The following is a 24,540-nucleotide window of genomic DNA, read 5'->3' as shown; positions in this document are numbered from 1 at the left end:
TACTAGAACACAAGAGAAGGTGGTTGAGGTATTTTTTTGTCACAAAGACCCCTAGAAAACACAAAAAGAATTTCATGAGGGTGGTAACCACCCTGAAAAAAATCCATCAGGATTTGATGGTGCCAGTGGGAAGCTGCAGCATGTGTCATATCTGTTGGCACCAACAAGGGAGGAACGGTCCAGCTGCCTTACCCTCTGCTGCTAACACCCCACATGCCCAGTAGATGAAGGGATGTAAGGGACGTCCTGCCCTGGCTATGCCAGCATGGAATGGCAAAGTGGGCAGTTCTGCACTGGTGAAGGAGTGGTTTTGGGTTTTGTTTGGGGTAGTGTAGTCTTTCACTGGAAGAAACTGGTTAGATGCAAAGTGAGTGAAGAAGTGTGCAAAGCTGTGCTTCAGACAGTGTGAGTTACTGATAAAAGCTTGTAGTGTAGGTTGGCTCCAGCATATGTGACAGCAAGGATTCCTTTTTCATTGTAAGTTTGTGCTCAGGACTTCCTTTGATGTTTTGTGAGGCAGCATGTATTTTGCATGTTTTACATTTGTAATACCATTGGAATGGCAAAGCTTCTTAGTGATTTATAACTTAGCTATAAATATTAAGCTGGGGTTCAATCTGCAGAAGGATGAGTTTGGTAAAGAAATTGAGTGAAATAGACATAGAGAAACTTTTGCCTACTTATGGAATGGGAATCTGAACAAGGATCAGGATTCAATCACAGTAAGGGGCAAGAGCAATGATCAGAAAAGTTCAGAGCCTGAAAGCACTTGCAATGGGTCTTGAAGCCAAGCAGCATCTCATCTTCAGCTAATAATACATATCTCGAATGATAGCCTTCCTTCACAGCTGTTAGAAATTGTTCTGGGTTCAGCTGTAACAGTTAATTTTCTCCTTCTCAGTAGCTGGTGCAGTGCTGTGATTTGGCTTCAGTCTGAGAACAGTGCTGATAACATGCCAATGTTTTTAGTTCTTGCTCAGTAATGTTTACTCCGATCAAGGACTTTTCAGTCTCTCATGCTCTGCAGTGACGAGGGGCACGGGAAGCCAAGAGGAAGCAGAGACAGGACACCAGACCCAAACTAGCCAAAGGGGTATTCCATACCGCAGCACATCATGCCCAGTATAGAAACTGGGGGGAGTTACCCGGCAGGTCCAGATTGCTGCTTGGGTTGGGCTGGGTATCGCTTGGCACGTGGTAAGCATTGTGCATCACTTGTGTTTATTGTTGCTTTTTTTCCCTTCCCTGTTTAGTTTCATATTCTCTTCCCTTGTTATTTCCCTTATCATTATTATCATTGGTGGCAGCAGTAGTGGTTTGTGTTATACCTTAATTACTGGGCTGGTCTTATCTCAACCCATGGGAGTTACATTCATTCTATTCTCCTCCCCATCCCTCCAGGAGCAGGAAGAGGGAAGCAGGGAGGAAGTGAGCGAGCGGCTGTGTGGTTCTGAGTTACCAGCTGGGCTTAAGCCATGACAGACATTTAGACTAATATTTTATCTGGAATCAGGGGATGAAGTGTTAAGAACATTAAAGACTAACGTGTGAAGTTGCGTAATGCTCCCCTTTTCCCTTTTCTAACATTGCCAAACTTCAACTACTTGGTCAGAAATATTACATATCAAAACACTGCCTGAATCTGTACTTTATATTTCTGCAAAAACTTCGCAATGGTTTTGAAAAACAAAATAGGAAAGAAGCTACATTTGGGGGCAATTAGGGCAAAAACATCTACAGAAGCCAGAAATAAATCAACTGAAATTGAAACAAAATTGAGTCTCAGCCAAAGAGTTAACCAGGAGAATGATGAGAATAACTGGTTGGTGTACTCCACATGAAAGTTCATGGTGGTGCTACTGAATTAAAGCAGGCAGATGGAAAGCAAACTTCAGTTTTGGAGAGCCATTCCCAGAACCAATATAATGGTAAGACAAAGCGTCACCTAAAGCGACATTCTGTTGATAAAACCTTTGAAAATTCTGGACTTGGACAAAAGGCCTGAGTACGAACAATACTGCTGCCCTTGCTCGACAAAAAGCTTGTGGGAATTTAAACCCAGGTGCTTAGAACTCAGCAATCTTGTCAGGAAGTGCAGAGCACAGCATAATAAAATGGCTCAGCGCTGCTGTCTGTTAGCAGAATCCGAAATTCATCACTCTGGCCTGAAGAGGGTTTGTGAACCCTACCAGGCTGCTTTACCTACGTCAGCTGGTCTACACAGTAAAACCAGGACAGCCCTCTGTATTTTAACAGCAAGGTATTTAAACACAAGGCTTCTGTGTCACCAGTAGCTGCATATGGAAGGACACAAGTACACCTGGCAAAACTCATTACACGCTTCACAAGTTCTTCACCTGCTAATGCAGCACCTTCCCTACCAGGAGTGCACCTGGATCTGTTATTACTTTTATGGCTACGTGTATCTGAAATAATGAGACAAACTGAAAACCAGGAAATTCCAATTAAACAGAAGAGATTTTTTTTTTTCTCGTGAAAACAAACCTGTATGGGTTCGTAACAGTACCATACATTTGGGTATGTATCCACCAACCTCAACCATGATGTGATTCTGGGACTCCCCATTTCATGTTCTATCGAAGATTTATAGAATAATCTAAAACAAAGACCTCAGATGGCCTTTGCTGTAAATATGTATTGTCTCAAAGAGCACCTGTAAAAAGGCAGTCTCAAAATTCCTATGAAACAACTGTTTGATGCTTTAAGAGTGATACATCTCAGCTCCTGGCTGAGGCATGTTTTGTCAGAGACTTCCACCTTTTGCCACATTAGCTGTAAACTATCCAGCAACCCCCCCCCCCCCCAGTGTGTCTACATCATATGGCCTTCACTGGTCTTCTACATTTAGTTAGAATATAACACTTAGCTTCCATGGAGTCTGGCAACAGACGCAGACCTTGAAATCTGTCTCTGTTATCATGTGGCTGAACACACAGGCACAGAAGTGCTTTACAAAATAAAGCAGTAGCTCTCTCTTTGAATCTGAAACAGTGTCCTCCAAGCTATTTTTAGGTAAAAAGGCATGAAAAGCAAGTGAATGAAAGCCAAATGTACACAGATTTTAAAAACTTTGCCTTATGAAATGCTAAAATTACATACCTAAAATTTTACCATCGGAACAGACACTTGCAAACATCGTTACCCTAAGAAAATCCTTTAGGAATCAAGTTTATAGCTATGTACGTAAGATGGCAGTGCTTATTGTAACTGTGAGTTGCTTTATTTGAAGAAGCACAAGAAAGCATATGCAGCAAGCTCAGCAAATGCTAAATAGATCCCCAAACCAAAAGCTACAAGACATTTAAGTTAATCTCTCATGTTAGTATGATGGCAACAGTATACGTGCCTCTGGGCACTACATCAGCAAATTAAATTGCCTGAGAAGAGGGCCTGGATGCCATTGTTTGAGCACAAGCAAGTGGCTACATGCATGCCAGAAACAGCTTGTCCCAGGTGAGATTCAGCTTTCTTTAATGATCATCTTGGTCTCTGTAAGGCATTGAGGAATTCTGCTGGCTTGGGAAGCTATTGGCAAAAGGACCAGTCAATTTTCCTGTCAGTGTTGGTCTCAATTTGAATACACTGTATCTTGTATGTAGACAGTGAACCACATAAAGTCTATTTAAACCACTGACTTCTCTGTAGTCCATGGCATTTTGCCTAAAAATGCTGAGACTAATTTTCATGAAAGCTAGCCAGCCAGCCAGCCAGTATTTTAACCTACTTTTGGATTTCAAGGCTGATACAACCATCATACACAGAATATCCAGCATGTGTTTCTGTTATTCAAAGACAGCTTACTGGGCTGTTCCTGATTGCTTCCATATACTGACAAAATCAAGAAATTCCACAGTCGCACTGAGAAGGATTATGGAGAAATGTGACTTCAAAACTTTCTCAAATTGCCAACAAAATAATAACGTCTAAACAGGATATTCAGATACAATGTAATAGGTTTATTTCTTTTAAATCCAATTTGTAAAGGTCCCTTTTTAAACAAAATAAGAACAAAAAAAATCAACACAATTCAGAGGGCTTATCTCATTTACCATATTCTTCCCCACACTTCACTTATCATAACACAAAGCAGCAACTTATTAGTGCTCATATAGTGCACTTACATGAATTTTGTGTATTAAGCTTTAAATACAATGTATTTTCCGTGAGCACTGCCCAAAGAGTACACAACGTTACATTTCCGAAGCATATGTGAAAAGAAAGGACAAGAAATGTATATCCAAGACAGTCAAACTCAAATATTTTTGACTTGGCAAATTCTATAACAAGTAACAGCAATTTTAAACTGCGTACAAAGCAGAACAGTGCCAACATGCCTCCGGTCTGTGAGCTATGGTAAAATATCAAGCGTACGTATAAAGGAGAGAAGCCGAAGGAAACTGCCACAAATTCAGAGCTAACCCGAGCACACCCAACTGCGACCGAACAAAGGCAGCCCTCTTTCCCACTCTATAATGCAAAGAGCCCAACAACAACGAAAAGCACTTCTACACTACACAGGAAGTGAAACGATTAACTTCTTCCAAGTTTGTCTCTGCGTTTTTCAACAACTCGTCCAGAAAAGGTGAACATCTACTTTTACCAAACAAATGTACAAACTATAAAGTCAGAGAAGCTCCAGAAGATTGCCACTTTCAACCTTGCATAGTGATAGCTGGCATTGATATTGCTACCATAGCTTCAGCAGAAGATATGGAAAAGTAAGATCTTCGCTTCTAAGTGATGCACATATGTAACATTTTCTTCACAAAATTCCGTCAAACATTGTTTTAATAAAACAGCTCTAAAAAGGGAAAGATAGTGTTCATGAGCTTAGAAATAAAAAAAATACAAAACCAGAACATTCCGTAATAATAAAAAAAAATAAACATTCATCATAACAGCACCTATTTTATCACTAAGTAAGCCCCATACATGCAACAAACTACAACTATTGTATAAGGCCGTCAAATTAAAAGTTTACTTTTCATATAAACAAAGTGTAAAAATAGCAATAAACTGCGATCTTCAAATTTAATGCTATGTGAGGATTTTGTCCCCTCTGTTTCATTTGGTAGCAATTTCAATATGCGCTCGATACAAAGGTCATCACCTAGGAACCGTGGTACAAATACATTGTGCCTAGGACAGTATTGTCGTATCTCTGTTCAACCTTGACAGAATTGGAATGCTCGACAACACTGCTGAGCTCAGGGATGCTTTCAGCAGTATCCCCAAACCCATGATAGTGTCCATAATGCAAAGTATCTCCAGGGTCTTCCACCCATGAGGGCCGGTTAGAAACACAGCTACTAGGGCTTCCGTTCAGATGGAGCGATCCACACATTTCGGTGGAGTTATTCATGGCTTTTTCTGGTTCCTCGGTGCTGTTACTGGTATGAATTCGATGCCTACTGGGAGAAGTTATTCCAGGAATTATTCCATTAGGTGTTAAACACTCCTCACGCCTGGCATCCATCCCACTGAGCTGTTGGGCGGTGGTGAAATCCAAATGTCCATTGATGGCACATCCATTTGTCAGTGCATTCAATATGGAGCTACTGCTATTCATATCTGCATTAAGAAATACACCTGTCACCAACAATTAAGAATAAATCGAAATACATCCAAATGTCTCCACTATACTCCACTGATTTAAAAAATGTTTCCATACACAGCTTTGAAAATAATCTACTCTTTATTTATAACAGTATAGGTAGTTCAAAGTAAGGAGAGTTGACCAGTAAGCTTGTAGCATGGATTCTTATGTTGTAAATACAACTATCTACCTACATTCGATGTGTAAATATGCTTATATTAATCTTGGCAAAGACAACACAAACTTCCCAGAATCTTTTTCATTTAACTGTATAAAATAAGTAGCAGACAACATTCTGGGCAGTGTTTTGGAAGGCAGAATAAAAGGCATCTTTCCACCTTTACTGTAATGCACTCTTGGGATGAAAGAATATGTACATACAAGAACTGAGTTATCTGTGAGAAGGTGAAGGTTTTCTTCTACTATTTTTCAGCTGTAATCTATCTGTGGCTCTTTTAGTGGGAACTCACAGTACAACACATGCTGAAATAGGTCAAATAAGGAAATGTTATGTTGGGGTGCTCATATAAAATGTTTCAAAGTTCCTTTATTCAGAAAGTTCTTCCATTTATCTAGCTAGAATCTGTACAATCCACATGCAAAATGCCATACAACAGCAACAGCAGAGTGCACAGAAGACTAAAAAAGATTAGAGTAGGAAACAAAATTCTAAAATGTGCATGCAAACCCCCACAGACAACTGTTTTAAAGCAATTTCTCCTTTGAATTTAGTAGTTAATACAATGGTCTTTTATTTCCATAAACAGTTTTCATCAGTTTGTCTGAAATATATGGTTTTGCAGCGGTACTCAAAGTACTAGCACAAAAAAAATGGGTGATATATTCTGCCTTAAAAATGCCTACCAGTAAAAGACATCTAAAATGTACATCTATATTGGTAAAGATGAGCAAGGCAAATGTGGAAACTACAGATATATATGATATATACATATGTCATCATATATATCTGTATATATGATTTTACTTTCTGCCATTACTCTTGTATACATGCACGTATGTTTATGTACACATGAATGCATAAACCTATGTGCAAAACAGGATTGCATTTACTGCGTATTTCCAGTTCAAGCCAGTTAAGTCGGCTGGTAACTTCTCACATTTGCAGAATATTCGGTTCCTGTTTATAATGAGTACCACTGTTTGACAAGAAGCAATCTGAAGTTTTGGTTCTTTATTATTCTTTTGCAAGACTGTTATATGAAATATGGATTAGGATACTGATACTTCACATACAGCAATACATAATGCCAAGAAATGTGTTTGATTTGTAACTCACTGGATGTACTCACTGCAGTTTCCTGTTTAGTCCCTACATGAGTTAAAATAACCACATCAGCTGAACTCAGTAACCATAAATTCTTATTGAATAGTGGAAATTAAAAAAAAAAACACCCAAACCCATCAAAGCATCAAAGCTAATATTTCAGTGATGAAAATGCACAAGAGGAAATTTCATATAGTGTTTATTAACTGAAAAGTGCAAAATTTTAACTGTTTAAAAACAAATTCTCATAGGCTGGCTTTGCCAAATCAAATTTAATAAAAATGGCACTACTGTTAGTAAATATGCAAAAGTAGGTAATGAATAGTCTAGTGATAATTATAGACTGTTATCATATGTTAAAAATTAGCACCTATAGTAATAAGAGCATATTTACGAAAGACAATCATTTTTCCATAAATAAGAACACTTAGTAATTATCACTGGAAAATATCATAGTCTACTTCTTAAGTATTGATTATATATATATATGTATATATTTATTCCTAATATATTAAAATATCTATTATCATTCCCTTTGGTGAATCTGATCTATGGTACAAAGCATAAACATGTTTATCGCAGAACAAATTAAAGAAATTCATTTCTGAATGTTTTAATGCACTATCATAGTAACTCCATGCCTTTACCTACAAAGTGCATGGAAAAAGCTGACCCAGGACACTGAAACTTTATACACATCCTGGGGTTACCAAAAACATCTCAATTAAGCAGCCCTTAAAAAAAATTAGAGCATTAATATTCACTAATACTAGTAACACTTGGACTGTTTCATGACGATCAGTACGAAACACAGAAACTGTTTTCCAAGGTACGTTAGTTCCAAATACTAGTTACAGTATTTGTGTCCAGTCTTGTATTTACATAGAAAAAAAAACCCACAGCAGAATCCTGCACTTAGGTTATTGTGTCTGAACAAATTCTGAAAACACGGTATATGTCTCAACTATTCTTTATAGTATTTGTTGAATATTTTGAATATAGTTTTGTGGTAACATACGCTATTTTCAAAGCTATATAAGCACTAGGATGTATTTCCTTATGAAGCCTTCTTGGCAATTAAACCTATTTAATGGAAATGAAAAGAATAATTTACATTATTTTTGATTCTTACCTAAAATTCTAGCAACTAAAAGCAAGGCACGATGTAATACAAGCCTCCGGTTAAAAGTGAAACAGCCACTGTGGATTTCTGTTTATCTGAAATAGTAATGAACTACTAATAGACCTTCTCTGCAACCATTACAATATATTGTGTGAACAGCTAATTTCCGATACCTACTAAACCCCCAGTATAATGGGTGTTACAGCAATACAATACTTTTCAAGACTCTAGACAGCAATGTGCAAAAATAAAAGACTAAGTTTTATACTTAAATTAAAAATAAAATGCATATTGATTCTTGCAACGACAAGGAGTTTGCATTGCAGAAACAGTGTATATTTCAATTTCTTTTGGTCCAACAGAAGTACTCTCCTGTTGTTTGGTGTCTTCAACCATTTGAATGTTGTTGCAGTTAACAGGTAACTGTCCACTCCCACCTGATACAACAGCAAACTCTCTATCAACGTGCATATTGTCAGCATCGTCCTCAACTCCGCCATTCATCATTGGTATTAAGCCATCAAAGCTGTAAGCTGATAAAATAAAAATCACATTTAGTCACTGGTGCAACTTGAAAACTCAGCCAACAAGTACTTCGATTATTAAAGCAAAAACCTTTCACAAAGAAATGTGAACTGTTCACATCTGAAAACTTCTGACATGTTTGAAATTACAAATACAGAATAAGTAAATGCTATGTACTTGCACACTCACTTTAATTCCTCAGAATGGAAAATTACCAGTCTATCAGATTTTGCAATTATATATCAAACAATTATTAGTCTAATATACTAACAGATTGAATAAAGAGTAATTTAAGTTACCCATACTCAGGTTTTACAGCTAGTGTGCCTGACAGTCACACAGAGTCTCAACCTCTCATTTGTGTCCTGTCAGTCTGGACTGCTCCCTCTTTCAACGCCAAGGGCCATTTCCCAGTAACCCACCCCTGGTCATACCAGACTGCTCCAGGGATCCTTTCAAGAGCTGAATAAACATCTGTTTTCCAAGAAAAGCTGGCAAGTGGTTAGACTGCCATGGGAAATGCTTTAGTAAGCAATATGCGCTTGCCTCACTACCTCATATACCTACCACCCAAAGCCTAGCTCCAGTACTACCCCATCAGACCCTGCACTGCTCTCACACTGGCATTAACACACCTTTCTATACACACTGCACACACTCCTAACGTTACGTTATAAATGGTTACTTTAGTAGAGTGCAAGTCATCTGTCATTACCTCGGGCACAACAGACGTTTTTGTAAACTGCTTAAGGTTTAAAGAACCTTAAGCAATAGCTAAAGTGTTTCAGGGCCAGAGAGATCACACAGGGCTTAAAGGAAATGCAGGCCCTTGGATCAGTGAGGTTCAGCTCTCCCTGAACCAGGAAGAAAAAGGCATTTTTTCTAGTTACCTAGAGGAGTGTCGAAGTGCAGTTTCATGCTGGCCAATTCAAGGGTACACCTGGCAATACTCTTCATCCCTACCTCACAAAGAACACAAAAGCAGCCATGCTGGGACTTGTGACACTGTGATACAGTCAGTCACTGGTTGTATACAGCAGGTCAGCACTGCATGTACCACGTACAGTGCAGAGCAAAAGTCAGCCTGCCAAGGGCCATCAGCCAGAGGGGCTGGGATTAGGTCTGCTGCAAACACAGCCATGCGACCAGCAGGCCCAGTGCACACCATCATCATCATCGTCGTCATGTTTGACCCTGGGCACCACCCAACCAGCCCAGGGAACAGGGTGAAATTTCTGGAATAGGTTTCAGAAAACTTGATACAAAATCCAGCACGCTTCTAAGCCAAAATTAAAAACTGTGCATATCCTGGAAACAGCCACCAATTTACTTAAGTTCAGCTTCAGCCTTTGGAAGCAATTTTCGCATTACAGTTGAATGTAATCAGTTTCTATCACAGTGTATCATGTATCAATGTGGGTTAATTTTGAGGCTGAAGGATTTTTGAATACTATGCACCCAATAGGAGATACATGTGTGTGCATGTAAACAAAATTACACAAGTAACACCCACGCACTTCTTAGTTCAGCTATTCCAGAAGAAAAGGCAAAGCACAGCTCAAGTATTTCTCTTTTTCCAACTCTACTGCCTACAGGTTCATGTAAGGGGCACATACTGTGTCTGGTCACAAAACACAGGTTTTCCAAAGCAGTGACTGCTCCAGTCTGGGGTATAGCCATCAAAATCTGACTCTTTCCTGCAAACAGAGGTTGCCTGCATTCTCTCTGAGCACATGGAATCTCCTGTGCAAATAGTCTTTAAAGGACAACAGAATAGTGTGATTGTTGTAAAGGCAAAATTACCACAAAATTGGGCTTGTTTTGTAAAAAGGCTAGCTAAGCACAAAGATGGCCTCTCATTACTCAGCCTTGTTGTTTACAGAGTGCCTCAAGAGCAGTGATTCATTCTCACTCCAATACACTTTTTACACTGATTTGATAGGTATTACTAATGCTCGTGGTTTTGAGGGCGGACGCATCAGATTAGAAACTTCAGCTTTGCAGCTGGGATGAATCGCTTAATTGCTTTAAAAAACCTTCAAGCAGTGCAGCAAAGCTTTTGGCTTTGTTTGCAAAGGTCTTTAAAAAGTCATACCAGTAAAAATTTCAAGTATTACCGACTCTGCTTTTCTAACATCTCTGTAACTGCTTAGGAGAGCTTGTTAACACTAACATGATGTTGCCTATTTGTTTGCTCAATGTAACTTATCCACTGTTTATGCTGAAAGGTAACAGATACTGCAATTAAATGACAAAGTAGAGAAGAAAAATAGCTAGCCCAGTGTCACTCAGAGATTGTGGGGAAATGTTTCCAATTGACCAGATTGGAGCAGTTTTCTGAATCTAGAAGAGACTGCTAGTTAGGAACATTTTTAAGGAATAGCCCTTCAAAATAAAAGGTACGTATCTTTGACTGCAAGCAGCACCTCCCAGGAACAGAACATGAATGCATTGATGGAATCTTTCAGCAGCTGTTACAAGCATCTGTATACTGTGTATGTTCTCTCATTTGAGGTAGCTATTTAAGGAGGTTATTCCTGAAAAGCAGTCCTGCATTTAATTGCATAAGTGCTCTTCTCTATCATGAAATTACTTACAGTTTAGACCAATTACATCCCGTATTTCCCAAATTGAAGTAACATACCCCATTTATGACTGGCTATGGAGTGCCCTGTTAAGGCCTCAGATCCTGGTATAGTTGAAATGGTGGCTGGATAGCAAGGCCTAAAGCAATTACTAGAGTGTCAATATTGATGTAATTTGTGTTGCCCATGTCATATTTAGAAGCATTGTTTTAGTCTCAATTCCCCTCTTGTTATCTGGAATTAAGCCCATTTTATTTGGCTCACTGACAGTCACATCTGTTAGAACAATATAAACTTTAGCTGAAGGAAGCGTCTCTAATGCTAGACACAGAAAAAGAAATGAGGTTTGCATGCAGAATGGTGCGTTCTTTTTAATAATTTGATGGGATGACCAACAGAAAGAAAGCAGAGTTTCCATTATTCAAGTTGCTCAAAAATGTAAAAAAAGATTCCTTCATAGAGCCACCAAGAAAAAAAAGGATAGAATCATAGGAGTATCAGTTTGGAAGGCACCTCAAGGATCATCTGGTCCAACCTTTCTTGTCAAAAGCAATAGACAAGATGTCTTAGCACCCCATCCAACTGAATCTTAAAGTGTCCAGTGTTGGGGAATCTACCACTTCCCTAAGGAAATTATTGCAATGGCTGATTGTTCTAATTGTGAAAAATTTTCCTCTTGTGCCCAACCAGAATCTCCCCAGGAATAATCTGTACTCATATCTCTGAGGTTGTACTACGATATTACTGCTGGCAGAAGAAGCAGCACAATCCTCAATGCACAAGGCTGAATAGGAATCCTTAAGGTTCATCCTAGTCTTGCATCCTCCTGTAAGGGATCAGTTGCCCTTGGAACATGATCCTGGAAACTTCAGTTTCATTAATGCCACAGATACAACCCTCTCTGTTTGAGAAACCTTTGTGCATTAAATTTCTTTCATCCATCTTATCTAGCAACCAGTTTTTGAATTGTGAATCAATCCCAAAGGGAAAATTGAGTAGAAGCTAATTTCAGCTACTACTCCTCCACATACTATTCTTGGCATCACGTAACTTTAGCACTCTCTGTAAATAGAAATTCCTGAACACAGGGATGACAGGGAGAACTGGGATCTTGTGGCCCATAATAACGGTATTCATCTGCTTCTTGTATTGATATGTAACTTAGGTATGTACACGAGTTTGTTAAGAATACTCAACATCATTCTGAAAGGCTTTAAAAATGTTTATTTTCCTTTCTCAGCAAGAGTCTCACCCCCATCCCTTTTACCTCCGGGGTCTCACCTTCAGTTCTAGCCTTCTTTACTCCAGCAGACTCTGAATCTTCAAAGGATCTCTTTCGACTTGTCCCACCACTGAATGGATTGGGACCTGCATTCTGATGAACCCCATTTAAGGTGCCATTGCTATAGAAACGATTCAGGTGACAGTTCTGTAGGTTCAAGAGAAACTGGGCACATTCTTGGAAGCCCTGGGTATGTGCAAGGTCTGCTGCTGTCAGGCCACTGGCATTTCTCAAGCTGTACAATACAAAGGAACTGAATTACACTCATTCATCAAGCCAGCATGCTGCTGCTGCTGCCCTTACTGACTATCTATCTGTTGGTGAGAGAAAACATACACTTAGCAAATTTCCATTAAGAAATTAGTTAACAATCTTAGTTTTATAACTAACTTAACTTTTCCCACATATATCTGGCTTCTAAACAAATTTGGGAGACAATGCACTTTTAAATAAAATCAATATACTATGTGACTTAAAAAAAACATCTTCCTATTTAAAGTTCTCAAAATGCTTTACTCTAAAATAGTCTGAAGTATGTGGTTTTTACGTAAACTTCAGACTACTTTAAGCCTTGAATTTTATCATCTTCTGCAATCTATTGCTTTAACGTGAGCAAAAGATCAAAAACTCAAAACAAACTTAACATGACTTGGCAATTGTCCATGGCATTCTGGTTTCTAAGGTAACAACATCATCACTATTCTTCCTAACAACAAAATATATACATATATAGGAAAAGATAGAGAGATAAAGATGCTATATTTAGTTATGCTTTGCTTATTTTATTTTTTTTCTGATTTGTTTCTCATTTCAAAGTGTGTGACATCATAAGTGCTGGGACTTGCTTTGTTATTGGAACAGGAATATCCTAATGCATCAAGGAGATTATAAATGAAACCAGGTAGGACAGATAGGGACGTAGAGGTTTAATCTGAGAAAGTGCTGTATCATATGCATTTACACAAACATACAGTATGTCTGTGCTTAGAAAATACAGGCTTAGAAATACAGGCTAACTTCATAAGGATGTGCATGAAAGTGGAGACAAAAGAGGGCCAGAAGTGACAAAATTAGATTGTTAAGTGAAAGATTCCAATGAACATTTCTGAAGGTTTTTTCCACCTTTCCGGACAGATCTAACTAGTCAGAAAATTGAATTTTTGTTTCTTGGCTTCAGCAGTTTACACAAGTCTATCAAGTCCATTACTTAAATATCCAGAAACAGACCAGCCAACAGTATAAGAGTTCAGAAGATGAACAGACCTAATTCTGTTGAAGCTCGTATGAAGCAGAAAATTCACTCCAGCTCACAGAAAATAGAGAACCCCAGATTTGCTTCCTAGATCACTGCAACTTATTTGCTATAAAAATGAGACTAAAAAAATCTTTAGAAACTGTTACCGCAAGACCAATTCCATAAATGGATACTGCTAGATCACGTAATATTTGGAAGATTAAGTCAAAACACTACAGAATCAGAAAAAACAGTAGGCTAGATCAGGGTTAATTTCGTATTTTAAGTTGTCATTTACTTGGACCACTAGTGAAAATCCAGAGAACAGCAGCCAAGAGAGGTCTAGAAAGTAAGACATTGGAGGACCAAAAAAAAAAGAGTTAGACATGAACTCTCAAGGTAGAGGTATTTGCTCTTCAGACCTAACAGATATGCGCAAAGAGAGTAATTTGTTCTGTACATCTAGTGCAGGCACTACATGAATGGGATTAACATGAACAAAGGATATTTCAGTTCAGGCACTAGGAGAAAGCTTCAAAGTATAAAGTTTGCTGAATCTCCAGAAGGTTCTCTTCTCCTTCCTCATTTTAAGAACAGATTATCATTTCAGAAATCCTGCAAAACAGCTGATCCTTTCCCACACTTCTACTATATGGCCTGCTAAAGTCCCTGCTAACAACATTTAATGCTTTTTCAGTAGTTCCAATTTATTTGTGTAGCAAATGGACTCAACACAATGCAACTACAATTTAAGAAACAGAAATGTCAATACAGCTGTTTTGGTCAAATAGAATAGCTCAGTTCTTGGAAATTTAAGTTCAGAGCCTCAAGAGGACAGTAAAGGAAATATAAACAGGAGCAAATTAAAGTTACACAAAGATAAAAATGGCCAAAACAAGATGGTGTTGACCAGCCACCTAATTTAATTAAACTTCAAGGAGTAAGTAATTCTATTACTTAGCAAGTGCTACTGGACAATAACTCTGCTTTGAAAAATGGATTGCAAGACAGACAACAGTCAGGTCACCATTTCCCAAAGGAATGTCAATGTAAGTTGCCAGAGGCACCTGGAGATGTACAAACTAAGATGCAAGTGTGTAAGACTACATGTCCAAACTCCAGGAAAGAAAGGTTTCCCAGAAACAAAATAAGTGAACTTGAAGTTAATGTTTGCCAGATTTTAAAATGTAATGACCCTTCATATTTTTAGACACTTGATATTTTTAGATCTGTCCCCACTTCTTCCTGAACAGCTTACTCTTAATGGGTAGACAAAGACATACTTGTTCTACAGGATTATTTTGGCAGCACCACATAGGTTTTCAAGGGACTTAAACACGCTGGATATAACGTTCTTGCTTCTGAGTTTAGAAATGGCTCTCTTAAAAATCTGAGTCTGAATCTAGCCTGTCAATATCAAGAGAATTTCCTGTGTTCAAAAGTTAGCAATGAAAACAAAAGAGAAGAAAAAAAGAAGTCCAATCAAACGTAAGGAGATTACAGGACCTAGATAACTAGGAACTGGTTGGCAGACTGCTGTGAAAGAGAACATGACTATGTTAAACTGGCTTGCATTCCAATATTAAAGAAAAGGAGAAGCTGGCAAAATGGTAGAACCTCTCTGCGTTCTGACTTTCTCAAAAACAGGCTAGAAAGATCTACTCCTTTAGCTGGTTTGTCTAGCTTTCTCTAGAAGGAAAAATCTGTCAGCGGGAACACAAAAGGCAACAAGAGCTAACCATGCTATACTAGCTCATCATAATGAAATGAATGTAATCCAAGAAAAAAAGGCTAAATGAAATAAATGCTTTTAAAGGATATCACAGAGTTTTACCAGACTGGAATAATTTTATGCATTTCCAAAATATGTAGAAATACTGCCACCACTGTGAGGATCCTGAGTGCATAACAGAAAAATACAGTCCTTCTAGTAAACCCTGGCGTACTTGAATGAACATAAGACACCTACTAGACAATTCTTTAAAAGTGTTACTCTGGACTTGAGGAGAACTATCCTGTTATAGATAAGCAGTAGTTACAAAGAGCTGGGAACATCTATTACTAGATCTGCAGGTCTACCTCAAATGCTGTCAATGCCTGAAAATGAAGCAGTTACCTCAGCTTACTCCATGCATTAAGAATATAAAAGCCGTTACTGTAAACACACTCCATTATAAGAATAAAACCAGAAATGGTTCACTGCCCCAGATACACATAGAACTAAAAGGAGTTCACTCTCTTATGTGCAACTCCTGTGCCAGCCCTTGGTTATGAACGGCACTTAAATGTAAACTCTTGAGTGAAAAGGAGGAAAGAGTAACTGAAGATTCATTTGGCTATTAATTAGACTATACCTGACATGGACTGCATGATTAAAAATAATAAATAAATCAACAACCAGGAAACTCAAAGAGTAATCACTGTATTTAAGTAAATTTTCAACTACTTCAATTATTAGAACTATTCCTTGAAAGATACTTCACTTCTCAGAGCTGCCTACATAAATAAAAAGTATTTGACTAGGTAAAGGATGTTATAACTGAATGTAACTTCAAGACCTGGACTGTGAAAGGCAACCAGAGGAAAAAAGGAAAATCATTGGACAACAAGGACAAAAGTATCTCAAAACTTAATGTCTCTTGGAAAAGAAGAATTAAAACTTTCTTTTCTACCCATCCTTTGTTTTTTTAATAAGTTAAAAATCCCTCCGGTACTAGCTTTGATTGATCTTTTATCCTAAACACCCTGAAGTAGTGGAAGCTCCAAAGCAGCTCAGAACACATTGATTTAAATCTTCAGGCAACCTATCCTTTTGTTACTGCTAATCATACTGCAAATATGACAGTTCTATTTCTGTAACTGCATTACTCAGAATTTTAGAATAAGTAAGGCAATTTCCTTCTCTTTTGGGGTTGTTTTTTTTGGGGGGGGGGGGGGGGGGGGAGTGTTCCCCCAACAAACTTGAGGACAAGCTCGTTTCTTTTTAGGGTTTTTCTCTAAGTGAGGCTACCTAACTGACTCAAGACTACATACAGACTGTATTTTCCAAAGATGATCTTACGAAGGAAGCAGCTACCAGTAAGAAAGGTGTGGAAGGATTCAAGAAAGTCTTATTACAGAAATAAGACTAAGCCTTGAAAAGTTCCATGAATTTTGTGATTAGTCAGTCTTTTATTGAATAGCATTCATCAACTTGGTGCAGTATTTTCTAAAGGCTGTCCTAGTTACTGTGAAAATAGACAGCTGTGCTCCAAAACCTTAATTCCCTCTCTCCAGTGAAAAAAAAAAAAAATTTCAAAACCTGAAGACATCTCTGAAAGTCAGTCCAGTTACATGAACAGGTGTAAAAACTGAAGGAAGGACAGTGAAAACTTAAGCTCTGAAAACGCCATTCCCTTTTTAGCACCTACTCTGGACAGGAACATACATGAAAGCTTGAACTGACAAACAGGAGTAAAATTCCTTACTTAACCTTGCCCAGGACTAAAATGCAGGTTTGGTAAGAGGTCAGAAAGTCAATTCACTCTATGCTTAGAAAACACGTACCTTGCATCATTTCCAAAGGACTTAAAGAATTTGAAAAATGAAGGAGTCCTGTTAAGATTCTTTTACTTGGCAGTATTTTCTTATTCCGCAGTTTATTCACCATTTCCATGTAAAACAATGTAGAATGATGAAGCATGATATCATTTACCCTCAGCCTTGGTGTAGGCTGAAATCCAGGAGCTAAGAATCATAGACATACTGTTTTCTTCAAAGTACAGAAGATGCTAACTCCGAAGCAAAAGACAGACAAATGTAATCAGAAAGATATATTTCCTTACTATAAAGTTATGCTAAATAGAAAAAAATCCACGAGGAAAGTTGAAGAAAGTCTGACTATGGATGAGTATAAGTAGGTGATCTTGAAGTTCCTTGACAGATGACATTTAACACTTGCATTGTTCTGTACTGACAGGTGTTTTATAAATAAACTCAAAACATGCACTGTTATATTAAGGTTTAAAGCTTTGACTTTTTCATATACATTTATTCACACACCTACAGTGCTTAAAACAACACTCTTAAAACACATTTTCATTCTTCCATCAAGTGATGTCCACAAGCAGTCTTCAAAACTGACTAATCTTGGCACGAAGATGACTTTTTTTCTGAAATCTGTTTTTCTCCCTCTGGTTGACATCATCGAACTCCCATTGTGAAGCCCCAGTTCATCTAAGAGTCTTGGTATCAAAGCAGCTATAAAGAAGACACTGATGAAGCATATGTTTATATACTTTCTTCTTCTGAAATGTTCATTAAGATGCTGGCTGTCACTGTAATTAAAGTGTTTTTCAGAACCAAAAGAGGTATGTTATCTGAGCAAATAGGACTGCTGTACAGAAACTTGTTAACTTTCAGTTTAGGAGGATGTTTTTGTTATTTCTACCTAACCACAATTTGTTGTTTTGGGAAGTTTACTAAAGGAAGGAAAAAATATCTGAAGCAAGCTCTCAAAAAATATGCAACACACTTCCACGATGATTAAGTTACAGAAAGAAAAAAAAAACCCCAACCCAAATAAATACAAAACTTAGAGTTGTTTAAATATTTGCATTGAATTATAAATTATATTGAATTTACTTAGAAAAAACTTGATTCTAAGTTGTTTCAATTATTGGTATTTTTCATACTTATTGGAGGAAAAAATCGTGTCTAACATCAAAATGTATTTGCAATACACTATCTTCCACTTATAATGTCACATACCTTGAAAACCAAAACAAATGTCTGCTGTAAAAAGTCAACAGTAAATGTTTTTGGAAAAAAAATCAAAACCAAAACCCCAAAACATTCATATATGTAAAAAAAATCCCCTAAATGTTTAATTTTAAATAGTGATTACATTGCCTACAGCTTACTGTGTTTTTGTTAATGCCATGCGACAATCTAAGAAAATAAACCACAGTTTTCGTATATCAATGTCATATCTGTTAAAAAATACTGATCTCAACTTATCTATTGTTAGTTTACAAATAAAAATGTAGATAATTGTAAATTAGGGTAAGCAAAGCATGCAAATCTATAGATTCTATATCTGAATTCCTAGATTAGCATTAAAACCAATCACCGCAACAAATACCTCAACAGTATGCCTTGTGTGCAGAAAGGAAGCGATACTGAACATTCAATGCCACAACTGTAAGGTTTTCGGAGAAGCACCTGTGGCAGTTTCAGCAGTTTCTATATGGAATGCTCCCCCTTTCTAGGATTACTTGAAAAAATCAAGTCAATTCGAATTACGTAGCTGTAAAACATTGACATGTGTAGTTTTTACAGTTTCAGAATCTTCTGTTTGATTTAAACGGGCAATGGTGCATAAACAGGAAACTTATATCATAAGGGATCACATATTTGCAGGCAACATTAAGACTAAAAGTTACATTAACATACATAAAGTGCTGTAGCACATTATTCAATATGTAAGCCATTATCATGTGACCACCTTAACAACAAGATACTAAGCCTTCTATGCCTTTAAAGCATTATTACTTTCATCCTGAAACCAATTTGTCAGTTCTTCACTGAAATTTATATAGAATGGATTAAAATTACCGGTCAACTCATGGCTTCAATTACTTTAAATTTAGTAGGCTGTATCTCAAAAGAATTAGTAACTATTCCTATACAAAAAATTAGCAAATACAAGGATTAAAACAAAACAAAAGAAGAAAGAGAAAAAAAGATCAGAACACTAAAACGCCCACAGTGAGAAAAAAAAAGTTTCCTATATAAACATCAGTATACTAGTCTAAAATTTCTAAAAGCAAAATGATTTTAAAATACTAAAGTGTTTTAACCCTTTGGTGTCCAAATACAATAGTTGTAAGATAATTTCAAACTTTTTTCTTTTTTTTTTTTTTTTTTCAGATACCAAGAGAAAAGTACTCTTAACTAAACAGATGTGTGTCACTGCTGGGAAGAGCTATAAAAATTCATGCTAGGATTACATACTGGGCATGTACAAAAGCACAAGTTGGTGCCAAGTTTTTATTTCACAACCGAACATGTGGCAGCTGAAATTATTTTAGACTTTTAAAAACAACGGTAGAGTTATGACAAACATCTTCCAAAATCTTAACAAGGTGTCTATACTGGGAAGTATGAAGCTCTCCTTTATGAAGCCACTTTTTTCATATGAAAAAACAGGTACACTAGAAATTATGCAGCTCTAATTAGCTCCTAGATACTTCAACTCGGGACTGAGCAAATGCTGGCAGAAGAAAGAATTCATTAACCATGGCAGGCAACACTGGAATTACTACAAGCATCACCATCAGGTGGTGATTTATTGCTGTATCTGTATTCCAATTTATATGCTTTAAGGAAGACTTCAAACAGAATATTTCACTTTGAAGTACCTCTTGCAAAATTGATTCACAGTTTCTAATAAAATTTTGCCTGAACAATATAGGCCTATCTGACTTTGCCTGGCATCAATAATCAACAGCATTTTTAAATTCATATCCAAGTATGTAACAAGTGATTCCTAAGCACAACTCACAAAAGAAAGGTATCAAAGATTATGGAAACTCTTAAAACAACAGCCTGATTGCAATACAGCATAACAGAAAAGACCTATTACATTGAAAATAACTATTTCCTAGATCAGTAGCAAAAATGAATTCCAAATAAGCACCATTTTAGTACTGCAGCCACTTTAAATCCAAAGAGAATGTAAGAGTTACTTAGCTAGCCAACCTTATGAAAATGAGAACTATCATTTCTGCTGCTATCATGGTTCTAGAAACATGTCAGGAATTGCAGATGAAGTTGCTTACAATGAGGAAAGCATTACGGAATACTATTAAAGGAAGGTTCAGTGCAAACTCTGACTTGGAAAGATAAACAACCTTGCAATTCATATTCTAAGATGCTTCTAGTAGCAAATAAAATCACGCTGTATCTCTTCAGCATACCAAATGAAAAGCAATTATAGCCTAGAATTAGAAAAAGAAAGCAATCTTCTTTCAAATGTGCCAAACATGGAAGAAAGTTCAAGAGCATGGACAGTAAGAGCTTAAGAATGAAATTAATTTTGAAGTATTTTTGCGTCAAAAGGGAAAAAAATAATCAAGAATTACAGGACTAAATGTATTAGATGGATTCATTATTTTCCTGTAATAGGTATGGAGAGGGAGACCATCAAATTAAAAAAAATTTAGTTTTGTGACAGAACTAACTTGATGTTCTTATTCAATAAGACAGATGATCTTTTGGATTAAGAAACTACTGAAGTGCATAAAACCACTTTAACTTTGCAAGAGTTTTTTCAACTTAGATTTTTCCTCCATTTGAAAGAAAATTTATCTACCATGTTTAAGCAACAAGCAAAATCGGAAGAAGGCAACAGAAGCTGAAACAGAAGAGCAACATTTCCCCTAATTTATAGCTGCCAAAGCTCTTCCAGGGTTTGTTAAGCCTCCATGCAATGAGATACATCTTGTAATCTGCGGCACATAGAATCACAGAATAGTAAGGGTTGGAAAGGACCTTAAGATCATCTAGTTCCAACCCCCCTGCCATGGGCAGGGACACCTCACACTAAACCATGTCACCCAAGGCTCTGTCCAACCCGGCTTTGAACAATGCCAGGGATGAAGCATTCACAGCTTCCTTGGGCAACCCATTCCAGCACCTATGGATATTGCCACAATATTGCATGACACATTAGAATATTTTTCTGACTAACTGGAACATGTTCTGGGCCATGCCACAACTACCTACTGGTCTCTGTCCAGGTTCAAAAATACTAGTTGAACTATGATCAACTCTACTGAAAAGACACAAACTAGAACAGCAAACAAAATCCAAATCAATACAGCAGAAGTCAGCACTCATGTGCTGCAAAACAATTCTGCCATCATGTATCCAACCAAAAAGTACCAGCAAATCAAGCGATCACCACCACTGACGACTGGAGTAACAAACCAAACTAATCAGGCCATTTTATTTGGGAATACACTGCACCCTTGTTTCTTCCACCGTACCTAACTTGTGCTCTGGCCAAGTGCCACTTTGTAACACTTTGGTTTCTGCACCTGACTTAACCACACCCGGGTTTTCTGATGTCAGTAATACCTTATCTTGCAGAAAAAAAATAACCTGTCTGAAGGGAAGCTGCATAGTGGACATGAGCACAGTATCACACGGGAAGGCAGATCACTCCCAATAAAAAATCCAAACATTCTCACCAGAAATCTCAGCTTTCCTCACACAAAAGTCTTAGTAACACTTCAGTGTTCTTTATCCCATCTCTTTTGGGCTGAAGCTGAGAAACCAGTGCTAAAAATCACAAAAGCTTGGCACTAATGAATAAGCTCCCCTATCAAGCTGATCCATATCCTGTGAACTTCCTTTATGCTCCAGAAAGGTCATAAAATATCATTGCTTTAATGAAGGATTTAACTTCATTAATAAAAAAAATACAACCTCTCATGTTCCTCTATTTCTGAACTGATGTCAGTAACTACTGTTGTTACTCCACTCCCACTAAGAATAACTGACTCTCAAACTGATCAGGAACTTAGCGGTAGGAGTTTGCCTCACCTTCCTGCAATTACTTAGAACAGCTGTTAACTGTGAAAACTACCTATTTCCATCCCGGTCAGCTGTAAGATTGAGCCTTTCTCTTCCACTTTTTTTTTCTATTTATCAGATATGCATGCACCTTTGTTCTGCTTCAGTATTTCCAAATCTTTCTTTGAGACTAAACCCAAATTACTGCCTTACTTCAAAATCACAACCTCCTACACTTTAAATTCTTCCACAGTGAGGACAATCAAGTGTGAAACCAAACAGGGAAGAAATCAGCAAGCTTTACTTGTAATTATTTTGCGGAAGAATTAGAGTTTCACCACAGAAATGTACAAACCACTTTGACTTTTCCTTTCCAGAAGAGTTTATGTAAGGCAGGAAAGGAAGAATGAATTCCAATACGTATAGCCTCCATACTGCGGAATTGTCACTAGAAGAATACTACAGCGGCAGCCCTTAAAATGCTTGTTATATACAGTTAAATAGGAACAGCCACATTTTCCCTCAACTATACTGCACTGTTTAATAATGCAACAGTAATTAATCCAGCAGTTTAACTACTATCTGGAGAACAAGCAATCAGGTTTGCAGAAAGAATCAAGCATGAAATGGCAGAGTTTGAAAAGTACCATATTATCAGTATTAAAATACTAATTAACAGATTAAAAGCACTGTTGAAAAAGCACCTAAATCCTATTCCTAGACAAACGACGAGCAAGAACCTGAACTCTCAAGATGAGGCTAATAACCCTAAGATGAGGCTAATCACCCGAAGAAAGAAAGATGTTGGTTTTTCTACACTTTTATCAATGTAGCAGCAGTACAGCTTCTAAAGGAAAAGGATGACATTGTAACAGCACTTCCTAAGTATGCAAACATCAGAAATGGACTGCAGATCAATGCTTAAGGGTGAAGAAAAACACAGATGTTAAAAACCTGCAAGTATCTGCCAAGATTTTAAGAAATTGGGAAATCTAGAAACTGACAGGAGAGATCTCTGAATGCTGAGACCCTTAAAGAAAACAGGCCATAGAAGTTTCCCCTCCAAACTGAAAAGGAACTGAGAGTTTACATCACAAAGGAATGGCCAATTTCTGCGTTGTCCTCATGAAATCTACACATCTTGGGAGGTTGTGGAGTCTCCTTCCCTGGAGACATTCAAAACCCGCCTGGACGCATTCCTGTGTAACATTATCTAGGTGTTCCTGCTCCGGCAGGGGGATTGGACTAGATGATCTTTCGAGGTCCCTTCCAATCTCTAACATACTGTGATACTGTGATACTGTGATACATCACTCTTCTTCTGTCTCTTCATTAAAGGTGACTGGATTTGAGAAAGTCAAGAAGTGTTAAGAGTACAAATGAGAAGAACAAAAGTTGAGAGATCACAGGAGGGGTCATAATTAAAATATGAAACAAGACTTCACTTCAAACAGAAGCATAGCGCAAGGATTTCACAAAGGGCTAATCCAGCAGCACTAAAAAATTTACACTGAACAGATTTCTGTTATGGAGGATGGAGGCAGTTGTGAAGAAAAAAGATGCATGTTTTTCTTTTTTTTTTTTCTTTTTAAATAACACAGTGCAGATCGTGACACATGACTTTGCAAAGGAGAATTATTAAAATTAAGCCACTGTCAGGGAACAGAATGCAGTTTTTGCTGAAAAACTGAATACCAGAGATAGGACATTTCTGGCATCACACAAGAGTTAATTTACACATTCAAATGAATGCAAGACAGCTTTAATGAGGAAGTGGCTGAAGCATGTGCCTAAACTAGATCAACATCACAATATGAATCTGTCATCTGGTAGAAACAGATGTAATGATACGTTTATCCCTGCATGTCAGACCTAGAGACCAGAGTGTAAGAAACTAGAAAGGAAACTATCTCTATGATGTCTTGTAGCACCCCATCACATTATACAAACCAAATTTCCCCCAATCCTTATGATTTCTGGCAGGAAAATTAAAAGCCTTCCTATGCTACTATTCAAGCACCTTGATCAACTGAATTCTGAAGCAAGCAAGTACTTGTGTTCAATTGGATGGATGCACACCCAGCCACATCCTGTCCCACAAGTTACGCCTCTATCCCAGGATAATACAGTGTTTGAAACTTCTCTCCTAGCTCTGAATCTAGTCACTAAGGAATACACAACTGTTCAAATGACAGTTGCAGAAGAATTTTTACCCAGAAGAGTACACAATGCACAAGGGAACTGCATACAAATGGACATAAAACAGAAGAGGTTCCAATCAGTGTAACAGCTGCATCTGCTTTTTATTTTTTATTCATGTTCCGTGTTTA

The 24,540-nt window shown here is 37.5% G+C and overlaps 1 protein-coding gene across 2 annotated transcripts in view; it reads right to left on the bottom strand.

Moving 5' to 3' along the window:
• Positions 1–3,956: 3,956 nt before the first annotated feature.
• ANKRD10 (ankyrin repeat domain 10) overlaps positions 3,957–24,540 on the bottom strand; it is a 38,013-nt gene continuing 17,429 nt past the window's right edge. For both annotated transcript variants that reach the window (XM_061472754.1, XM_061472755.1), the window contains exons 4-6: positions 12,417–12,652; positions 8,463–8,558; positions 3,957–5,592 (exon numbers count right to left, since the gene is read on the bottom strand). In XM_061472754.1, coding sequence (XP_061328738.1) covers positions 5,132–5,592; positions 8,463–8,558; positions 12,417–12,652 — 793 coding nt within the window. In that variant the 3' untranslated portion in view covers positions 3,957–5,131. The remainder of the gene's footprint in view (positions 5,593–8,462; positions 8,559–12,416; positions 12,653–24,540) is intronic.

Source organism: Pezoporus flaviventris, unplaced genomic scaffold (assembly GCF_033815535.1).
Source record: "Pezoporus flaviventris isolate CSIRO_AGI_PZ_B2104156 unplaced genomic scaffold, CSIRO_AGI_Pfla_v1 ptg000072l, whole genome shotgun sequence".
NCBI classification, from domain to species: Eukaryota; Metazoa; Chordata; class Aves; order Psittaciformes; family Psittacidae; genus Pezoporus; species Pezoporus flaviventris.
The sequence above is the reverse complement of the archived record's forward strand: the minus strand, read 5'-3'. Positions and strand labels throughout refer to the sequence as shown.